Raw genomic sequence first — 21,760 nt, 5'->3', positions numbered from 1 at the left:
GACACTTCAATTTCCTGGTCCACATTGGACCTGTAACATCATTCAAATTCCAGGCAATCACTGAAAAACAAGAATTCCCTCTTCCTATTCTGACTTGGCTTAATTAATAGTAGAGAAAATAACAGCTAATAATAAAGATAAATGTGCACGTTGTGAGCAAGATGTGAGAATAAGTAGTATATTGCCCATTTACTTCCTTTTTGATTTTACATTCAAATGCCAGAAAGCTGCACTCTTATGTACACGAAAAAAAATACAGCTACATCAAGAAAATGTTACAATAAATAACGCTAATTATTAAAACAGAAGAGGATAATGAATTAAGCTAAAGCATTTATCATATCCAAATAATTTTACTTAACATTCATAGGGAGGAAAAAAACAGACTGAAAAATCTTACTTAATTTTTCCCAATATAGGATTATATTTTTAAACAAAATTTAAGATCAAAATTAGAATGGTACTATGATTTGCAGTATTTATGCGGAACAGAAAAGAGTAATATGAATATATACTTGGAACCATTCAGTGAGGAAGCACATTTTGACAAATTGAGCTAGAAATCTTAGAACATTTTCCCTGCTCTACTATATTCTCATTTATGTTGTATAAATCTAGTTTACCCATTGCTAAAGAGGCAAAACAGGATAATTCTCGCTGCTTGAGACACAGCAACAAGAAGGAGCAGTGGTTTGCTTGGCAACCTTACCTACAGGCAATTAAACATGCAGCCTAGACCCTCTGGAGAAGTAGGAGGTTTAAAATGATCCAGAGGGGGAAATCACAAGCAGAGAGAAAGATAATTCAAAGTTAAAGGAACCAAGAGTAGAGACACATGTTTCTTTTTTAACAAATTATGAGAAAGTAATTGGAAGACATAATTTATATAGGCATTTCCCAAGACAGATTCTATAAACTGCATCAGAATTCATGTGCAAACCTCGAAGTAGGTTTCCTCAACAAAACACGCATTTTGTTACACTATTTATAACACATAAGAGCACAGATTCCTTCTATCACAAGATGTAGACTCAGATTAAGTTGTTATTGTTGACCTATTATTAATGTTCTTATTCTTTTAATGCCACTTTCAGTCAGTTTTCAACTCTTGATTCAAATGTCTTAAGTTACACCATTAACTTTTGATTTGGTTAAAGCTGCATGGTTTAGCATACTTTTTATTACCCATACACAGCATGTTAACATTCTTTCCAAAAGTTCCACCTGCTAAGAGGCTGTCCCCCAAAAAGTTATGTATGTTTATCATGTAATTTTTTGGGGGGGAGGGGTGGAAGTCATGATTGAGATGGCAGAAAGCTCTTCCCTCTCAGCAGGTCATTGTCTAGCACTATTATGAGCTGAAAGGCTGCAACCTTATGTCTGCCTCTGAGAATGAACTGTTCAAAGCTGCCAGCACCAGAGTTCCTCTCTCACCTCCTCCTAGATAGCAGTCCTGCTGAGAATCTCATGCCTTCTTCAAAATTCTCACCTCAGCAGGAGAATTGAAAAGAAATGTTATGGCACCAAAAAGCAGAAGGCTGATATGTAACATAGAAGTACATGTCCAAGAAGTGCTATGATAAGAAAACCTGTGAATAACGGAAAACAAGAAAAAAAAACTGCAGTTTTGAGAAACTCATTTCAACTTGTTTTTTCTTGAGTGTTACAGCTCTCAGTCAACTAAGGATCTGACAATTAAAAGAAAGGAACAGCTTTTTGTCAGGTATTTTTATTTTTGAAGTAGGGCTGTCAAGCAATTAAAAATATTAATCATGATTAATCACACAGTTAAACAATAGAATACCATTTATTTTAAATATCTGTGGATGTTTACTACATTTTCAAATATATTAATTTCAATTACAACACAGAATACAAAGTGTAAAATGCTCACTTTATAGTTATTTTTTATTACAAATACTTGCACTTTAAAAACAAAAATATTGTATTTTTCAATTCACCTCATAAGTACTGTAGCATAACTTTCACGATAAAGAGATTGAATTTACAATGTAGAATTATATACAAAAAAACTGCATTCAAAAATGAAACAATGTAAAACTTTAGAACCTACAAGTCCACTCAGTCCTACTTCTTGGTCAGCCAATCACTCAGATAAACAAGGTTGGTTACAATTTGCAGGAAATAATGCTGCCTGCTTCTTGTTTACAATGTCACCTGAAAGTGAGAACAGACCTTTGCATGGCACTGTTGTAGCTGGCATTGCAAGATATCTATGTGCCAGATGCACTAAAGACTCATATGTCCCCTCATGCTTCAACCACCATTACAGAGGACTTGCTTCCATGCTGATGATGGATTTTGCTTGATAACGATCCAAAGCAGTGCGGATTGATGCATGCTCATTTTCATCATCTGAGTCAGATGCCACCAACAGAAGGTTGATTTTCTTTTTTGGTGGTTCCGTAGTTTCCGCATCAGAGTGTTGTTCTTTTAAGACTTCTGAAAGCATGCTCCACACTTTGTCTCTCTCAGATTTTGGATGGCATTTCAGATTCTTACACCTTGGGTCGAGTGCTGTAGCTATTTTTAGAAATCTTACATAGGTACCTTCTTTGCATTTTGTCAAATCTGCTATGAAAGTGTTCTTAAAACAAACATGTGCTGGGTAATCATCTGAGACTGCTAAAACATGAAATATATGCAGAACAAGGGTAAAACAGAGCAGGAGACATACAATTCTCCCCTCAAGGAGTACAGTCACAAATTTAATTGATGCATTAGTTTTTAAATGAGAATCATCAGCATGGAAGCATGTATCCTGGAATGGTGGCTGAAGCATGAAGGGGCATATGAATGTTTAGCATATCTGGCATGTAAATACCTTGCAACACCAGCTACAAAAGTGCCATGTGAACGCCTGTTCTCACTTTCAGTGAGATTGTAAATAAGAAGCAAGCAGCAATATCTCCCGTCAATGTAAACAAACTCGTTTGTCTTAGCAATTGGCAGAATAAGAAGTAGGACTGAGTGGCCTTGTAGGCTCTAAAGTTTTACACTGTTTTGTTTTTGAGTGCAGTTATGTACACCCCCATCTACATTTGTAAGTTACACTTTCACAATAAAGAGATTGCACTTTGGTAATTGTATGAGGTGAATTGAAAAATACCGTTTCTTTTGTTTACCATCTTTGTAATAAAAAATAATAGTATAAAGTGAGCACTGTGCACTTAGTATTCTGTGTTGTAACTGAAATCAATATTGAAAATGTAGAAAAACATCAAAAAATTTTAATAATTTCAATTGTTATTCTATTGTTATAAATGCAATTAATCGCGATTAATTTTTTTTAATCATGATTAATTTTTTTGAGTTAAGCATGTGAGTTAACCGCAATTAATTGACCGCCCTATTTTGAAGGATAGCTTTTATCATTCGTGTGAAGGACTGGTTTAATTATAAGTACTAGGTTCCACATTGATACTTGATACTACAGTGTTGAAACCAAGTAAGTAGGTAGATTAGATAAAACTTGGCATCAGATGACCTATGTTGTCAACCTGTCTGTGGCTCTGATACATTAAATTATACTAGAAGGATATAAAATGAGATTTCTCAGTTAACTTGACAACTTCAATTATCACTGTAAAGGAAAAAACTAACAGATGAGAGGTCATACTGCTATTCAATCTCTTTAAAGGTATAATGAAAATTAATTAGCCCGAGCATAAAACCTATTTGCCCACCTCTAACACATTGATGATTAATGTTTTAATCACCTATCAAAATGAATAATTCATCTAGCTGAGCAGGCAAACAGAATTTTGCAAGGCAGCTATTATTTAACTATATAAAACCCGAGATAACATGCAGATGATATGGTTAAGGATTTTAAAACGATTGAAGTCTAATGAGAATTCTACTAGTGGGCTACCCTTTCATGTAACAATACTTAAATTAACAAGTTATAGTTTAATACCTGGCATTTTTTTAGTTCCCTCTTCAGCTGAAGAATTGTGATATGATGTGGCTCCTCTTGGTCGCTTCCAATTCCACTATCAGTTCGTGGCATGACAAGAGCTGCCTCTCTTAGCTCCTGTGCAATGTTGATACAATCCTGCAGCTTCTCTTGTTGACTCCTTGTTAGGCTGGCCATGTCATTTAGTTCAACTAGGAAGGGAAACGCTTCCTCTATGCAATTTCTGTAGTTGACACACTCCACCTGAAGCTGGGAAAGCTGCTCTTCAAGAGAACGAATTCGAGTCCTATCTTCACTCATATCCTGTGATCCCTGGCTAGCATGGCTCATTACAGTAACTTGCTGATTCTGCAAAGCTTCCCGGAGCAACTTGATCTCAAGTTCCATTTCATCAATCCGGTCCCGCTCAGGGTTATAGTTTACAACTGGTTTATTTCTAATATTCTTGGCTCTGTTGGCATATTTGAGGGAATTTAAAGACTCATCAAAGTCAGATGAGGATGGATTTATACATGTTATCATGACAGTCTTGGCATTTCCTCCTAAGGAGTCTTTCAGAATACGAGTAATTTTAGCATCCCTATATGGGATATGTACACTTTTTCTCTTTGGGTCACCAAGAGCACTTACCACATTTCCCAAAGCCAATAAGCCACTGTTGATCTGAATTGATTCCTTGAACCGTTCACCGGTGTTCCCTGTTTTTGTCACCCTTTCTGATCCTGCCAAGTCCACAAAGTGGAACTTAGATGCAATGATCTGGCCTGATCTCAGTGATGAATCTTGCGCAGCATCTATGTTTTTTGGAGATTGTGGAGGCCGTTGCTGACAAATACTGATGGTAAAAATAGCATGAGATCGACTGGAGTGCTCATTCATTTGTGTCATACCTGTGTGGCGAGCTGCATTTCCACTTTCTAAAAGGCTCATCACTTCATCCACACTTTCAACTTGGCAATCCTTGGCACCAACAATCACTACAAACATCAACCCCAAGAAAGCATGAATAATGGGTTAACACTAGATTCTCAGCAAAAGTTTACAGAAAAACTGTTTTTAGATAAAGTCATGAACAGTCAAACTAATCCACAAAAACACATACTAAAAATCCAGCAACTAAAATTAGCTACAATAATGTGTACAAGCTCACATTAGCATATGAGCTCGCAGCAAATACCTAAAAGAAAAATTTATATGAATGGAAGCACTACATACAGCATATTAAACCTGTAGTGTACGTATAAAATGCATTTTTACCTTGCAAAAAAAGCTTATTGAGACTTTATTTAAATCAATACAAAAACAACAAATGCAAGGTTACAGTGAAGACTTTAAACAAACAAAAGATAGAAAATTCAAAGTTATGGTTCTCACAAATCATAACTTTGTCATTTTATACCTATATAATATTTGTATTATTGTCGATCGGCTAACACAACAAACACATTTGTGAGTAATTTTACTCATGTGAGTAGCCCCACTGAAGTCAATGAACTATTCAGTTGCTCATTTGCAGGATTGGACCAGAGGGTATTAATGCTTATACCGTACTACATCTAGGAAATATGACCAAGTAACACTTACTTCAAGTAATTAATTTGAATTTCCTGACTACTGAGCTCTTCAAATGTCTACATGCAGGTCTATGCACACACAAAATAATTGAGTGCAAAACTGGAGGACAAGATAATGCCATACTGAAAAATTGGGCCCCATGTGCAAGGGAGCATTGTGCCGTGTTGCCTTATGATCAGGGCCGGCTCCAGGCAGCAGCCCAGCAAGCAGGTGCCTGGGGCGGCCAACGGAGAGGGGCGGCACGTCCGGCTCTTCAGCAGCAATTTGGCAGCGGGTCCCTCACTCCATGTCAGAGGGAAGGACCAGCTGCCGAATTGTAGCCGAAGACTGGAGCAGCAGAGCTGATCACGATCGTGTTTGTTGTTCTTGTTTTTGGTTTTTTGCTGCTTGGGGTGGCAAAAACCCTGGAGCCGGCCCTGCTTATGACAAATTAGGAAAAAACAGTGTATCCCAGTGGTTCTCAACCAGGGGTACACATACCCCCGGGGGTAGATCAACTCATCTAGATATTTGCCTAGTTTTATAACAGGCTACATAAAAAGCACTAGCAAAGTCAGTACAAACTAAAATTTCATACAGACAATGGCTTGTTTATACTGCTCTATATACTGGACACTGAAATGCAAGTACAATATTTACATCCAATTGATTTATTTTATAATTATATGGTAAAAATGAGAAAGTAAGCAATTTTTCAGTAATTATGTGCTGTGACACTTTTGTATTTTTATGTCAGATTTTGTAAGCAATTAGTTTTTAACTGAGGTGAAACCTGGGGGTATACAAGACAAATCAAACTTCTGAAAGGGGTACAGTAGCCTGGAAAGGTTGAAAGCCACTGGTGTATCCCATGTATACCACAGAATTTTATTTCATTTGAAAACAACATTTCTACAGTCAATGCATTTGCTATCTTTGAGGATGCTGTCATAGCAAGCTCAGAATAATGGACTAAGAAGCTATGTTTAATTCATCAGGGCAAAACAAAAAATCCAAAATGTGTAAAAAAAAAAAAAAATGTATCTTAATGGAGATAAACCTTTCATGTTTGAATAACTTAAACACAGCTCCATGGAATTTTACAAACTTGATCTGCTCTAAGAACAAGACTGAGAAATCTCAGTTCAAAGGATAATTTCCCCCCCACCCCAGTTAAAAAGAAGTGAAAATAGATGCTTATAATGGAAATTGCTTTTCAGCTGTAACTACAACACTGTGGTAGAGATTCCATAATATGTTGCTTAAGGAACAAGGATTTTCTGGATAGCTTCCTTATCTCATAGGTCTCTGATTAATTGGATAGTCAAAAATACAGAAGTAATAAAGAATATTACTGTCCAATATAGATTTTCCCCAGGATTTTACTGATGAATGGGAAGAGCTTGCCATAGAAGGATATGTGGTCAGCTGAAGCTGATTGGAAATTTACACGCTTAAATGTTTGTACTAAAGAAGAGTAACTGATGCCTGCACAATATTTTAAAATGTATTCATGGATCATTGTTCAAAAACCCATGCTTCACCAAGAGCATTCTGGCACTCATCCATTTCAAAGCCACCAACAAGACCAGCAGTTTATCTCAGTATCATTTTCTCTTCTCTCATTTCAATTTGTGAAGCTATTGAGGCCAGCTGTTTACTACATGCAGAGCTTCTGCATAATGCTATTGAAGGCATAACACAACAGCTTGTACAGTATAGAAATTGTATATTTCATATGGAATTAAGTGTAAGGAGGCTAGGAAGCAAGGGTCCAATCTGCAGCATTTATTCAGGTGAATAATCCCATTGAAATCATTGAGATTACTCTGTAAGATCTGCAGGACCAGGACCCATATTTGCTCCTTATCATTTCCACCCACTCTAGTAGTATTTGTTTTCTTGATGTATTAACAGCTATTTAAAAACAAAATTGACTCAGACATTCGAGATGAACTTTACATTTATCAGTAAAATGTATCCCTACAATAGACCTCCCCTCTTGTTTCCTAATATCTGTAATTAATAAGTGCTTTTTCTTTTAAGAAAAGACAAGAACATTTTGCATTTGCTTTCATAAACTTGCACTTAGAACAAAATATTCTTTCAAGCATATAAGTAGGAGCAAATTTAATAAATCATTGAGTTCAAATAGGCTTCTCTACCTGTGTTTCCCTTTTCATCTTCTCTGATGTGTAAATCCTTCATAGAGGTATCCAACTCCAGCAGATCTCTAAGTTCTTCCTTGTAGACCTCTATATAAGATACTTTCACATTGAAGTCAATATTATGGTTTTCTGAGATGCTCTGAAATAGTTCCTGTATAGCACGTGGAATGATACCTTTTTCATCCTCTGCAACCGATGCTAAAATATAAACAGAAATGTGGCCAGGCTTGCAGTGAATATATCTTTATAGTTTAGACTAAAGTTTAAACTTCTGAAATGTGAACAAACGTCTGTGGCCATTAGCACTAAGGCACCTGTGAATCTGAAGAATTTAGTCCTCTCAAAAAATCACAATATATCAATACTATTGAATGGCTGAATATTTGTTTACAGTCCTTAACAGGATTCATATTCAAGATCCAATAAATTACTTGTTAATATAAACTGGAGGGCAACATGGTGAGTGGTTCAGCAGTCAAATGCATCACTATTATAAGCCTATATTTCTCATGAGTCACATTTTACACTCAGTGATTACTGATGGCCAGGACATTGCACAATTTTACAATGACAACCTCAATTTTCAGTAGATACCTCTTGCTCCAATAAGGATACAACAGTAGTTCAGTAAGTTGCCATGTGCCGGAAAAGGAGATAGTTTTTAGGAACACTTCTTGTTCTTTCAAAACAACATACGGCTCACCAATGCTATGTCAAACTCCTGCTTTTAAATATCAGCAAGGATCTCAGATGTTACTTATTCCACAGTATGGAAATTGGCTGGGGGTTGATGAGAGGCTTCTGAGTGGCTCACTCCTTCTAACCAAGAAAATTAGAAAATGTCCCATCTAATCAGTGACTCAATAGGTATATATGAAAAAAGTTGCTGAGCTTTGAACAGCTTTGTATTGTGGCACCTGCTATTTAAAGCTTCTAGGTAACACAGACTTAACATTAAATAATCATGGTCAGCAAAAAGAAGACAAGAAATTAAAAGAATAAAAAGAATTAAGAATAAGGAGGATTTTAATTTTTATAGAGATTTTTTAAATAATCTATTTATATCCACTTGGAAAGGTCAAATTAAAAAAAGAACTGTGATGTTATAATTTGGGTTTTTCTATTAAGGGAATTAACACCTGAAAGCAGTGAACATGGTCAAGGGGAGGAAATCTAATCTTCAAATGATTCAATTTAAACACAGAAAAAAAGATAATATGACCCAGTTAGTCTGAAAGATAAAAGAGACTGTTTTCCATATTTTACAATAACATGCTGATTACCTGATGATGTAGTCAATATTTAAACAGCAGGAGTCTAATCTAGAAACTTGAACCACAAAGACATTGAAATAAGAAATGTCTTACAATCCTGTTTTCTATTATAAAATTCTGCAGCAGCAGCACGCTATAATAGGAATTGAATTCCAATAATAATAATGTCTGATAATTCAGAATGATGATGGTTAAGGGAGTTGTCATTACTGGCAAAATAACTCAAAACAAGATCAGATGTTTGCCATTTTAAGCCAAAATTCTGATCTCTATGATACTGATCTGGTACTAAAACTGTATCCTTTTTTAGATCATCATATGGAGACAGAGGGCCAAATTCATAAGTGAGTCTAAGGGAATTTAAGGTGGTGTACTTCCTACCTCCTGACATCCTCAGTAATTTCAAACTTCATTACATTCAGTTTGAGTCTAAGGAGAGGCTATATTGGTGTAATTTTCATGCTAAGGGAACAAAAAGGAAGTGTATATTACAGTGGCCTAGACTCACTCAGATTCACCAATATAATGCTAAAATAATATTTTCTCAACTCTTACTTTAGATAAAGAGGTAAGCAGCCTCTACGTTGTTCAGAATGTAGTATTCAGACTCTCATGGTGCTCAACTGAATTATTTGAGGAGCACAAAAATATTCTGGGCACTCAAGTACTACAGTGATGGATATGCTAGAAATACCTAAAGTAGATAAGATAGATTTGCTCACCATTGCTTTTTTAGTTAATACCAAATAAAGCTAAGATCAAACAGGTTAAAATAAATGAGCTCTTGATGTTCAAGCACAGGCTGGGATTAAATTTGGAAGATGAGAGCAAATAGTTGCACATCTAAAACAATCCTATTTTAAATGTGGATCAAATCCAGAAGCTCCAATGGCTGGCACTAATTTCATGTTGGGGTGTGTGGAGGAAAAGCACTTCCTATGATACTTCTCAGGGTTCTTGAGTACAGCCTAATTTAAAGTAAACCCTTGTCATGGATAGCTCATCTAACTCATGTTTGGTCAGAAGAGTATATTAGTTTATAGCAGTGTTTTCCATTAGCCTTTTAAACATTTTTTGTCAGTAGCACAGAGCTTAGATACTGTGGCAATGAGCACTGTAGAAACTTCTCAGATATAGATAGACTGTAGTGCTCTCTATGCTGCATAGACACAGTTGTTGGAATTATTAATTGCACGTGGAGCCAGCCCAGTGTTCTAATGAGAAAAGTCAAGCAAGCAGCAAAAATGAACAAAAATCCCCACACACAAACAAAAACCCAACAGCCAGCCTGAACAACAATTTGCCTCAGGATTTTAAAAATACACCTGTAAAATATAGTTATTTCACAAATATTACATAGCCTTCCAAGTATTATTTATTTGGGTTAGGCAAGTACACTGGTCACAAATCACAGAAACAAAATAAACTTTCCAAAACATACCAATGTGACCTCCACCAATGGTGTACGTCTTCCCAGACCCCGTCTGTCCATAAGCAAAAACTGTAGCATTATATCCTTCTATCAATGACACCACTAAAGGCTTAATGCAAGTTGTATAAACTTCATCTTGGGTTGAATTTTTGCCAAATACAAAATCAAAAGTGAAGACACGGTCTTTCCCAATGATAACTTGCTGTGTGTTTGGGACTAGTCTCACACATACTTGATGGTTATGAAGAATCTCTTTGGAAAGCAGAGGTCTTATTCTTACAGCAACTTTAATAGGAATCTCTTCCATGACAGCCTCCAATTTTAACACTTAACCTGAAAAATTTTCTTATGGTTCTTATCTTCATAACATTCTCAATCTTCTGCATCTAAGAAACAAAGTTTTCTGAATTACACAGTGAATAGAAGTTCATGTCCCAGTGACTTAACTTTTTCCAAAGTGGAAAGTTAAGTAACTAAAGTGAGTGAATTTCTGTCCTGTAAAATTGGCATAGAAGGGTCCAGTCCCATATTTCTTCAGTTTATAGGTAATTTTTTCCCCTTCTTAATTACCAGACCAGCAAATTCGACCTGGAACTGAAAGTCAAGTAACCTTCTTTCTGGACATGGCATGATTACATTAAGTCAGCAGTTCTCAAACAGGGGCCATGCACCTCTGGGGAAGCCTGCTAAACTTTCTATGGGGGTACGGCAAGCCTTCTCATTTACTTACAGGGTTGCAACACCAGGGCTGCCCAGATAATTCAGTGCGCCTGGGGTCTTCGACAGCAAGGGGCCCTCGCTTCGGCGGTGGGGGGTCTTTCTGCTCCAGGATCCGCTGCTGAAGTGCCCTGAAGACCCGTGGCGGGCGGCCCCTGCCACTGAAAATTGCCCCACTTGCCCCTCCCCCCCAGGGCGGTCCTGTGCAACACCACTCGGTGAAATTTAGCCCATCAGCCACACCATCTGACGGTGGGGTGGCTAGGACAAATTTCACTGAGTGTTGTGACCCTGTAAGTGAAACACTAGCACTCTTCAATGCTGAATTTGAGAAATACTGCCCTGAAAACTTTGTGGATATTAAGGCATGTGCTTTTAAAAGATTTCCTAGCCTATGCACAGTTAGCAGGATCAAAGGACTGATTTATTTCAAGTAGAATTCCCTTTATTGGATTCAATGTATTAATAGCCCCAAGTCCACCCAGATTACATTGAAAAGTCCCATTTTGTAAAAGGGAGAAAGTGGGGCTCCAAGTTAAAAAAAAGTTGGGGGGGAGGATGGCATAATTCTGAAAAGCTTGAGAACCTCTACATTAAGTAATAGAGACAGCGCCATGAAACCTTACTTATCAATTCTGTTGATGAAGCATGTGCTCAGAAGTAATCCAATTCACTCTCCCACAGATATATTAGCTCTGTAGGGGAAAAAGAAGTAAGGCACATTAAAAATGTCTCCACTTAAATGAGATAAGTAGATAGGACTTGAAAATCACATGGGAAACAGATTAGTTGCATACAACAAGAAGGTGTGATTTTAAATACTTCTCGGATTATTATACTTTAAGCAACCTGATGTAGAAGTCAGGCCTTTTTTAATCACTGTTAAGTACCTACCTAATTAAAATGACAGTTTTGTTTTTTTTGTTTGCATCTGTTTTTTGAAAACAGGTAACTTATAGAAATTGTGATTCCTTTTGTTGCCCTCTACATATTCACTCTTAGGGAATGCACCCCCTCCCACAGCTACTTTCAAGAACCTTCCAGAAAGCTGTTTGTCAGGCATGGATGGATACCCTCTTGGGACACCAAAGGTTCAGAGTTGAAATTATGGAAAGGTTGCATGACCACAACAACTTCAGTTCAAAGAGTCCCATGAGAGCAGAAATGAGGGGAAGAAGAAGTAGCACTGTTTGCTAGACTTCCATATATAGGACTATGTAAAGACCAGCTTAGCATATAAATAGTATGTATGGATTACCTGCCTTTTAATTCTTTAGGATCAAAGCCTAAATAAAAGGTTTTATAACTAGCTTCTTCTTGAGGTTTGGTGTAACCTCAAATTTAGTATCACTTTAGTATCTGATATGTTCACTGTCATGATCACTTTCAGCAAACTATATTCTGCAGTTGCAGAGAGATGGACCAAAGATCTAAAAGATGTTTTCACTATTTTCTAAACTGGATCCCTATTTAGGTATTTATTTTTTAATTGACAATAGTGAGTGGAAATGAGTGCCCCAGGAATCAAACTGAAAACAGAACAAGTAGTGGATTCCAAATTCCATTGTACTGTAGCTACTATATGGGAGGGAGGGGGAAGAAGGTTTTGTTTGTTATTTAAATAGTGCCTGTGTATAGAAAGAGAGATGGTTCCACTATATAAGGAACTTACTAGGGTCTCATAACAATATTATGTACTATGTTGGTTACTGAACATTTTTTAATTAAAAAAAGCACACAAAAAACATGGTTACTTACCTTGTAACTCTTGTTCTTCGAGATGTGTTGCTCATATCCATTCCAGTAGGTGTACGCGCCGCGCGTGCACGTTCGTCGGAAACTTTTACCCTAGCAACTCAAGCGGGCCGGCAGGTCGCCCCCTAGAGTGGCGCTGCATACTAGGCAGGTAATACTCATCCCTGACGCGACCGCTCCTCAGATACCTCTTGAGCGGTTACTGACATGGAAAGATGAAACGGCTCTGCATGAAATGGCATCTGAGCAACTACATCTCTGTAACATAGAAGGTAAGTAACCATGTTTTCTTCTTCGAGTGCTGCTCATATCCATTCCAGTAGGTGATTCCCAAGCCTTACCTAGGCGGTGGGTCGGAGTGAGAGGTCACAGTGCGCAACACAGCAGAACCGAAGGCCGCATCATCCCTGGACTGCTGGACCAGGGCATAATGGCTAGTAAACGTGTGCACAGAGGACCAGGTCGCCGCTCTGCAGATTTCCTGGATGGGAACTCGTGCGAGGAACGCTACCGACGATGCCTGGGCTCTCGGTAGAGTGTGCAGTTATACGCCCCCGAAGGAGATGCGCGAGGTCGTAACATGTTCTTATGCAGGACGTTACCCACGAGGAGATCCTCTGTGAGGAGACTGGCAGCCCTTTGAGCCGCTCAGCTATTGCGACAAAGAGCTGAGTGGACTTGCGGAACGCTTAGTTCTATCTATATAAAAGGCGAGCGCCTGCGCGTCTAGGCAATGTAACTGTGTGTTCTCTACGAGAAATGAATGAGGTTTAGGAAAAGAATACGGGAAGGAATATGTCCTGGTTAACGTGGAAGGCTGAGACAATTTTGGGGAGGAATGCCGGGTGCGGCCTCAGTTGCACCTTGTCTCGATGGAAGACCGTGTATGGAGGTCCACGACGAGTGCGCGCAGCTCTGATACGCGCCTAGCGGATGTGATGGCCACCAGAACGCCGTTTTCCAGGACAAATGGAGGAGGGAGCATGTAGCCAGCGGTTCAAACGGGGGGGACATAAGACAAGACAACACGACGTTAGATCCAGGAGGGGGCTGGATGACGGACTTGAGGGTAAAGGCGCTCCAGCCCTTTGAGGAATCTAGTGACCAGTGGGTGCGAAAAGGCGGTGGCCATCGGCCCCTGGGGAAAGTGGAGATGGCCGCACAATGTGAACCCGGAGCGAGGCTATAGCCAGGCCTTGTTGTTTGAGCGACCATAGGTAATCCAGACGATCGGGAGGAAAACATTGCAGGGTGGAAGCGCTTTTCCGCACACCAGCACGTAAAACGCTTCCACTTGGCTACGTACGTTCATCCTCGTGGAGGCTTTCGACTGCCGAGAAGTACTTGCCTCACTGGGGAAGAGCAGTGCATATTCGGACCCAGTTAGCCACGCAGGAGCCACGCCGAGAGGTGAAGGGACTGAAGGTCCGGGTGACAAAGCCGGCCGTGGTCCTGCGTGATCAGGTCCAGGTGAAGAGGCAGGGGAACAGGGTCCACTACCCCGACAGGTCCAGGAGCAGAGAGTACCAATGCGTGACGTGGCCATGCCGGGGCGATGAGAATCAAGCGGGCCCTGTCCCTGCGCGCCTTCAGAAGGACCTTGAGGATTAATGGGAACGGAGGGAAGGCAATAAAAAGGTGCGTTCCCCACGGAATCAGGAAGGCATCCGCTACCGAGTCCCGCTCGCGGCCTTGGAAGGAGCAGAACAGCGGACACTTCCTGTTCGTGCGAGATGCAAAAAGGTCCATGTGGGGATGCCCCCACTTGCGGAAAAGCGTAAGGGCTACGTCTGGCGAAGGGACCATTCGTGGGAGCTGAACGACCGACTGAGATGGTCGCCAGGGTATTGCGCGCCCGGGGAGAAAGGAAGCGACTAGGTGGACTGAGTGGGCTATGCAAAATTCCCCACAACATTTATGGCCTCCCGACAGAGAAGGGAGATCTCGTCCCGCCCTGCTTGTTGACATAGTACACCGCTGTGGTGTTGTCTATGAAAACTGATACACAGCGGCCTTGGATCTGCCGATGGAAGGCTTGACAAGCAAGGCGGACCGCTCTCAATTCTCCGGACGTTGATATGAGAAGCAGATCGGGAGAAGACCAGCGACCCTGCGTCCTCAACGGCCTATGTGGGCTCCCCATCCCAAGTCCGATGCGTCCGTAGTGAGGGACATCGAGGGCTGTGGAGGATGGAATGGCGCCCCGCGCAGACGACGGACTCCTCCAGCCACCATTGGAGGAGAAGAGTATGTCATGGGGACTGTGACGACGGTACCAATTGATCCGACTGGCTTTGGCGGCAGCTGAGGGATGAGCCACAAACTGCAGAGGTCTGAGCCGGTAGCCTGGCGTGCTCCGTCACGAAAGTGCAGGCCGGCCATGTGTGCCCAAGAGTGTGAGGCAGGTGCGAGTAGAAGTTAGAGGTGCTGCCTGCAACCTCCGGATGATGTCCGACAAAAGCCTGGAATCGGGACAAGGGAAGAGTGGCCGTGGCCGTGTAGAGTCTAGGACGGCGCCGATAATTCTATCCTCGGGTAGGGGACAGAATGGACTTCTCTACATTCAGCATCAGGCCTAGGTTTGCAAAAAGGCGGCTGATCATGCGGACGTGGGAGAGCACCTGGCTGCTGACGGTCCTCGGATAAGCCAGTCGTCGAGGTAGGGGAATATATGCACCGCTGCGACGAAGGAAGGCGACGACTACGGCCATGCACTTCGTGAACACTCTCGGGGCGCCGAGAGGCCGAACGGGAGGACTGTGAACTGATAATGACGGTGCCTATGAGAAAGCGCAAGAACCTCCGATGGGGCGGGAAAATGGCGATATGAAAATAGGCGTCTTGCATGTCGAGGGCGGCGTACCAGTCTCCAGGATCTAGGGATGGGATGATGGTCCCCAAGGAAACCATGCGGAATTTCAACTTCAGTAAATATTTGTTGAGTCCGCGGAGGTCGAGGATGGGACGGAGACCTCCTTGGCCTTGGGAATCAAGAAGTAGCGGGAGTAGAACCCTCTGCCCTTCTCGTTTTGCGGAACCTCCTGAATGGCACCTTTGTCGAGGAGCGTTTGCACCTCCCGGAGGAGGATCTGCTCGTGAGAGGGGTCCCTGAAGAGGGAGGGAGAGGGGGGCGCGGAAGGCGGGTACGAGGCAAACTGCAGGTGGTATCCAAACCGCAGCGTGCGGAGGACCCAACGGTCTGAAGTGAGCCGGCGCCACGCAGGGAGGAAGTAGGAGAGACGGTCGGAGAAGGGTGGAGAGGGTTCATGGAGGAAACTGGTACATCGCCCTCGGGCGTATCTTCAAAATGAGGACTTCGAGCCGAAGAAGGCTTGGTAGGTCCTTGGCCTTGACCCCTTGATTACCAGATCTGTCTGCGCCTGCCATTCTTATTGCGCGCGCCTGAAAGAGTCTTGTCTCTGTCTGGGCGGGGGGAAAGGCCTACGCTGTTGTTGTAGTTGCGGCGAGGGTCTACGCTGTGTCACGGGCGTATGCATTCCAAGAGCCCGCATAATGACCCTGTTATCCTTTAGGCTTTGCAGCCGCGGGTCGGTCTTATCCGAGAACAGGCCCTGGCCCTCAAACGGAAGATCCTGGATGGTGTGCTGGAGTTCCGGAGGAAGGCCAGAGACCTGCAGCCAGGAGATACGACGCATCGTGACACCCGGAGGCCAGAGTTCTGGCGGCAGAGTCGGCCGCGTCCAGTGCCGCCTGCAAGGAGGTGCGTGCAACTTTCTTCCTTCGTCCAGAAGGGTGACGAACTCCTGACGAGCGTCTTGCGGGAGGAGCTCTTTGAATTTATCAGCCGCTGTCCAGGTGTTAAAGGAGTAGCGGCTGAGTAGAGCTTGCTGGTTAGAAACTCGCAGCTGCAATGCTCCCGCAGAATAGACCTTCTTGCGGCCCAGTAGGTCCATCCTTCTTGCGTCCTTGGACTTGGGGGCTGGCGCTTCTTGCCCATGACGTTCCCTCTCGTTCACAGATTGAACCACGAGGGAGCATGGCGCGGGTGGATATATAGGTAGTCATAGTCTTTAGATGGGACCATGTATTTGCGTTCTACCCCTCGGGCAGTGGGGGAACGGAGGCCGGTGACTGCCAGATGGTGTTGGCGTTGCTCTGTATTGTTTTATAAAGGGCAGGGCAACACGAGTGGGGCGTCAGACGTGAGTATACTGCACACAGGGTCCTCAACCTCAGAGACCTCTTCGGCCTGAATGTTCATGTTCAGCGCCACTCGCCTGAGGAGGTCTTGGTGAGCCCTCAGTCTAGGGGGGTGGACCCGATGGATGTCGTTCCGGCTACTGCTTCATCAGGGGAGGAAGATGAAGAGTGACCTGGCAAGAGTGGGTCTGGGAGCTCCGTAGCTGGCAGTACCGGTTCAGCGCGTCCTGAGGGATTTCCGCAGCAGCGAATGGGACGGACCGCCTTCCTCAGGGGATGGTGGGGCCGTGACGCTGCAGCCTCTGGAGCCCTCCGTTCTGGGTCAGGCGCACGTGCGGGAACGAGCGGAGCACCCTGGGCTTGATGGTATGCCAGGGCGTCCAGAAGCCCCAGTGCTGTGGGCCCTGCTCATGGTGACCTTCTGGGAAGATGGTGCAGGTCTTTCAGAATCCAGATAGATACTGTCAGTCCGGGAGGATACAGAGCCTTGTCGGGAGGGCCATGGTGGGGCCGAAGGAGGATAGCGAGAATCCAGCGCCCTTGATGGCGACGACCTCCGCGGTGCCGGAGATCGGTGCCGTGAGTCGTACGGTGCGGGACCGGACCTGCGACCTCCCCAGCTTGTGGTGGCATTGAAGAAAAGACTAGATTATGTTACCCAGATGGGTCTGTGCATTAGATTCTGGTCCTTATAGGGTGGCTAACTATGTACTGCTGCCCGGAACATTGCGATGCAGAGCTGGGTTGCCGCGGGTACACCGGGTGACCGGCGTAGGAGAGAGTGGTGCCGGGATGCGAGCGGCGTCGCAAGGGAGACCTCCCTTGTGATTGTGCCGGGATCGATCGGACGTGCCTGGATCTTAGCGCGCCGAGGGTCGGAGAATCCGGGGACGGTGCCCTCATAGGGGTTGCTTGCCCTTAGAAGCAGCAACCCGCACCGGCGGCGCCGGGGGTTGGGGCAGCCCAGGCTCAGTCAGAAACAATCAGGTCCCGTGCCGCGAGAAAGTCTCGGGCGTGGACGGAGGTATCAGCTCTACCCAGATCTTGGCGGGGAGCTGGGGGATCGACTCACGGAACCGCCGGGCCCGGAGTCAACGAAACCCTTGCACAGCCAGCCGGCCGGCGCCGGCATGGTGCTCCTTACGGGTCCGCTTAGCCGGGTTGGGACGTAGAGGCCTCTTCGCGGAGCTGGTGCGGAGAAAGGTCCGTGCGGTGCGTCTTCGCGGGTGCCGGAGGGTCCGGTGCCGGAGCCACGCTCGGTGCCGGAGGGCTCGGGTGAAGTCCGCTTCCATAAGGAGCGTCCTGAGGCGGCTGGTCTCGCTCCCTTTTTGTTCGGGGACGGAAAGACTTACAAATGCAGGCACTTATCTGAGATGTGTGATTCCCCAGGCATTCAGGCAGGCGTCGTGGATCCACTGTGGGCATCGGCTTCTACAAGTCGAGCACGCCTTGAACCCCGGCGAACCAGGCATCAGCCGCGCCGGGCGCGGAAGGGCCAGAGCCTACCCGATACGAAGTATAACTTATATAGACAACTATAACTCTAACTATAACCTATAACTACAACTACGGTATGCTATAACTATGACTAACTAACTAGAACAGTAACAATTGACAAGAGAAGCTGGGATGTGGAGGTCAGCTATGCTGCGCTCCACAGTTCCAACGACCGACACGGCGGTAAGAAGGAACTGAGGAGCGGCGGGCCGGCAGGGGTATATATCACCCGCCATAGGCGCGCCCTTAGGGGCGACCTGCCGGCCCGCTTGAGTTGTCTAGGGTAAAAGTTTCGAACGAACGGCACGCGCGGGCACGTACACCTACTGGAATGGATATGAGCAAGCACTCGAAAAGAAGAACTCTCAAATACGGAGATCAGAGTGTGGGCAACAGGGGTATTAGATTAATATTTAAAGATCTGTCACTTCTAAACATTTTCAGCATAGACAAAAAGTCTTTAAGAAACCTACAAGAGTCCCGATGCACCTTACAGACTTATTGCGCATAGCTTCCTTGGGTATAAAAACCCACTTCTTCAAATGCATGGAGTGAATTACAGATGAGGCATTCATTATACTGAATTATATATAAGAGAAGGGAGTTACCTCACAAGTGGAGAACCATTGTTGACAGGGCCAATACAATCAGGGTGGCTGTAGTTCACTCCCATATATTGGATGAGGAAGTGTCAGCTCCAGGAGAGGCAAAGTTGTTTTTGTAGTGAGCCAGCCACTCTCAGTCCCTAATCAAGCCTCTGTTTCTGAAGTTTTTTTGTTCAAGTATGGCTACTTTTAAACCTGATATAGAATGTCCAGGAAGATTGAAGAGTTCTCCTACTGGCTTCTGTAGGTTACCATTCCTGATGTCTGATTTGTGTCCATTTATTCTTTTACGTAGAGACTGTCTGGTTTGGCCAATGTACGTGGCAGAGGGGCACTGCTGGCATATGATGGTATATATCACATTAGTAGATGTGCAGGTGAATATGTCCCTGATGGCGTGGCTGATGTGGTTGGGTCCTCCGATGGTGTCGCTAGAGTAGATATGGGGACTGAGTAGGCAATGAGCTTTGTTACAGGGATTGGTTCCTGGGTTAATGTTTCTACAGTGTGGTGTGTAATTGCTGGTGAGTATTTGCTTCAGGTTGGGGGGCTGTCTGTAAGCAAGGACTGGCCTGTCTCCCAAGATCTGTGAGAGTGAGGAACCGTTTTTCAGGACAGGTTGTAGATTGTTGATGGTGTGCTGGTGCGGTTTTAGCTCGGGGCTGTACTGTAATTTTCACTCCATGCATCTGAAGAAGTGGGTTTTTAATCCATGAAAATGTTTATGTCCAAATAAATGTTAGTCTTTAAGGTGCCACTGGCCTCCTTGTTGTTTTTGTGGATACAGACTAACACGGCTACCCCCTGATACTTTAAAGAAACCTGATTGTGGTTTACAAACACACAGAATAGTCGCTCTACAAGCATAAAGCACAGATACAATGGTTTGTAGTATGCAGAGTAGAAAGAATTATTTTGTCTGATGGCTCAGCACAAGCAAACCTCAGTACACACAAATAAAATATTTTGTTTTTTTTAATTATTTCTGCACAGAATTGCTTTTTAGTCTGAATGAAAATATCATGAGCTCTTCAGAAACCACTAATTGAAATATAAATCAGTATTTACAACCTGCCAATTCTATTACCCTTTACGTTATTAAACAAACAAAAAACTACCTCAACGTACTATTACCTTGTTATCACAAAGAATTTTGGAAAGCTGTGGAAAACACAATTGAGTGCGGAGCTTTTAATTAATAGGGGATCAGGTCACTCAAATGGGAATCAGGAGATCTGACTTCTGGGTTCACATAGCTTTCATGTTAATACTGTATCTTGCAACTGGAATATTTAATGCAAGAATATGGCTAATAGCTCTTCCTTTGTTCACCTAGTGCCAATATTATGCTCATGTATTATGCTAATATATTTACTTATGACCTGAAATATTCTATTTCCCCATCCTCCCCCAGACAGACACCCAATCGAAAGACTGACTAGCACAGAGAGTCTATTATGAATTACTCACATAACCATAGTCACAGTACACATGCAGATGTCACAGTTAGTGTCTCTGCTCGATCATTATAATTAATTATTATTCAAATCTGGTTCAGAACTCATCCTCAGACTAAGCCTGGGTTCGGCTAACAAGAAAGCCACTTTGCTGCACTGTGTTTGGAAAGGGGTCTCAAGCACAGCAGACCCTGCATGGTGTGGTGTGGTGTGGTGCCAGCAAACCCTTGGGATGCCATTGTAGCTCCCTAGCCCAGTGCTCGAGAACCACCTGCTAAGACAGGGCACTAGACCTGGCTCTGCCACTGGCCTTGGGCACGTTGCTCAACTTCTCCATCCTTCTTCAGCGCAAGGCCTGTGACACGGGGATCAGGCTGCTCCTCCCGGGCGGGGCTCCTCGGCTGAGCACCGTTACTGCCCGGTGCCCGCAGCCATGCCCGAGCGGGACGGGCAGCGTGAAGCTCCTGCCGGGCCGGGGGCGGGAGGGGGGTATCCAGCTTTTCTCCCTTTTCCTCTCCCCTCAGGGAAGGCCCCGCGCCGGCCTGTCCGCTGGCGGGGCCGCTGCCAGGCACAGGACAGGCTGCGGCATCTCGGAGGGCTGGGGAGGGAAGCACCGACCTGCGGGACTGCGACAAACCCACCTGCCGCTGAGCACGGGCGGAGCGTGTCGCAGGCCGGCTCCCCGCCGCTCCCCTTCTGTTTACACGCGGTCACCAGGCAACAGCGGAACCTTCCGCCCCGGCGGCGACCAGCGAGTCCGAGGCCTCTGCCGCCCACCAGGAGAGGCGCCTCCCGGCCGCCCGGCGCAGTGCCCCCTGCAGGGCCCTGCAAGAGTCGCTGCCCAGCCGCACTCTTCTCCGTGTGCCCCTGGAGGAGGCAGCAGACGCTGCCGGCTTCAAGCTCCAGACTGCAGGGACTGGCCGCGGGGTTCGCCTTTAGTCCCACTTGGGCCTGTGTGTTCACAACAAAAAATAACTAAAACCACACTCATGGCATCAATAAAGGCAATTACTGGATATGGTGGCCTGGTCCTATCACTCTTTGGTGCTGCTTGTTAAAATGGCATGTCAGGTCCAGGGCCATAGCAACAAAGAACGTGGCCCCCTGCGAACATATGTCCAGGGCCCCTTACCGAAAAAGTCAACGGCATATTTTGATGACTTTGCCGCGTCTGAGATCACAAGATTCCAAGTGTGAGCT

The 21,760-nt window shown here is 44.1% G+C and overlaps 1 protein-coding gene across 2 annotated transcripts in view; it reads right to left on the bottom strand.

Moving 5' to 3' along the window:
• KIF27 (kinesin family member 27) overlaps positions 1-21,319 on the bottom strand; it is a 50,090-nt gene extending 28,771 nt beyond the window's left edge. Inside the window, exons 1-5 of one of the 2 annotated variants that reach the window (XM_032786000.2) lie at positions 21,202-21,319; positions 11,712-11,780; positions 10,378-10,754; positions 7,660-7,860; positions 3,941-4,917 (exon numbers count right to left, since the gene is read on the bottom strand). In XM_032786000.2, the coding sequence (XP_032641891.1) occupies positions 3,941-4,917; positions 7,660-7,860; positions 10,378-10,675 (1,476 nt within the window). In that variant the 5' untranslated portion in view covers positions 10,676-10,754; positions 11,712-11,780; positions 21,202-21,319. Of the gene's footprint in view, positions 1-3,940; positions 4,918-7,659; positions 7,861-10,377; positions 10,755-11,711; positions 11,781-21,201 lie in introns of those variants that run through there. The other variant, XM_032786002.2, reaches the window with a different exon arrangement.
• Between the last annotated feature and the right edge of the window lie 441 nt (positions 21,320-21,760).

The sequence above is a fragment of the Chelonoidis abingdonii genome, chromosome 6 (assembly GCF_003597395.2).
Source record: "Chelonoidis abingdonii isolate Lonesome George chromosome 6, CheloAbing_2.0, whole genome shotgun sequence".
Classification (NCBI taxonomy): domain Eukaryota; kingdom Metazoa; phylum Chordata; order Testudines; family Testudinidae; genus Chelonoidis; species Chelonoidis abingdonii.
This window is presented reverse-complemented; position numbering and strand designations above follow the sequence as displayed.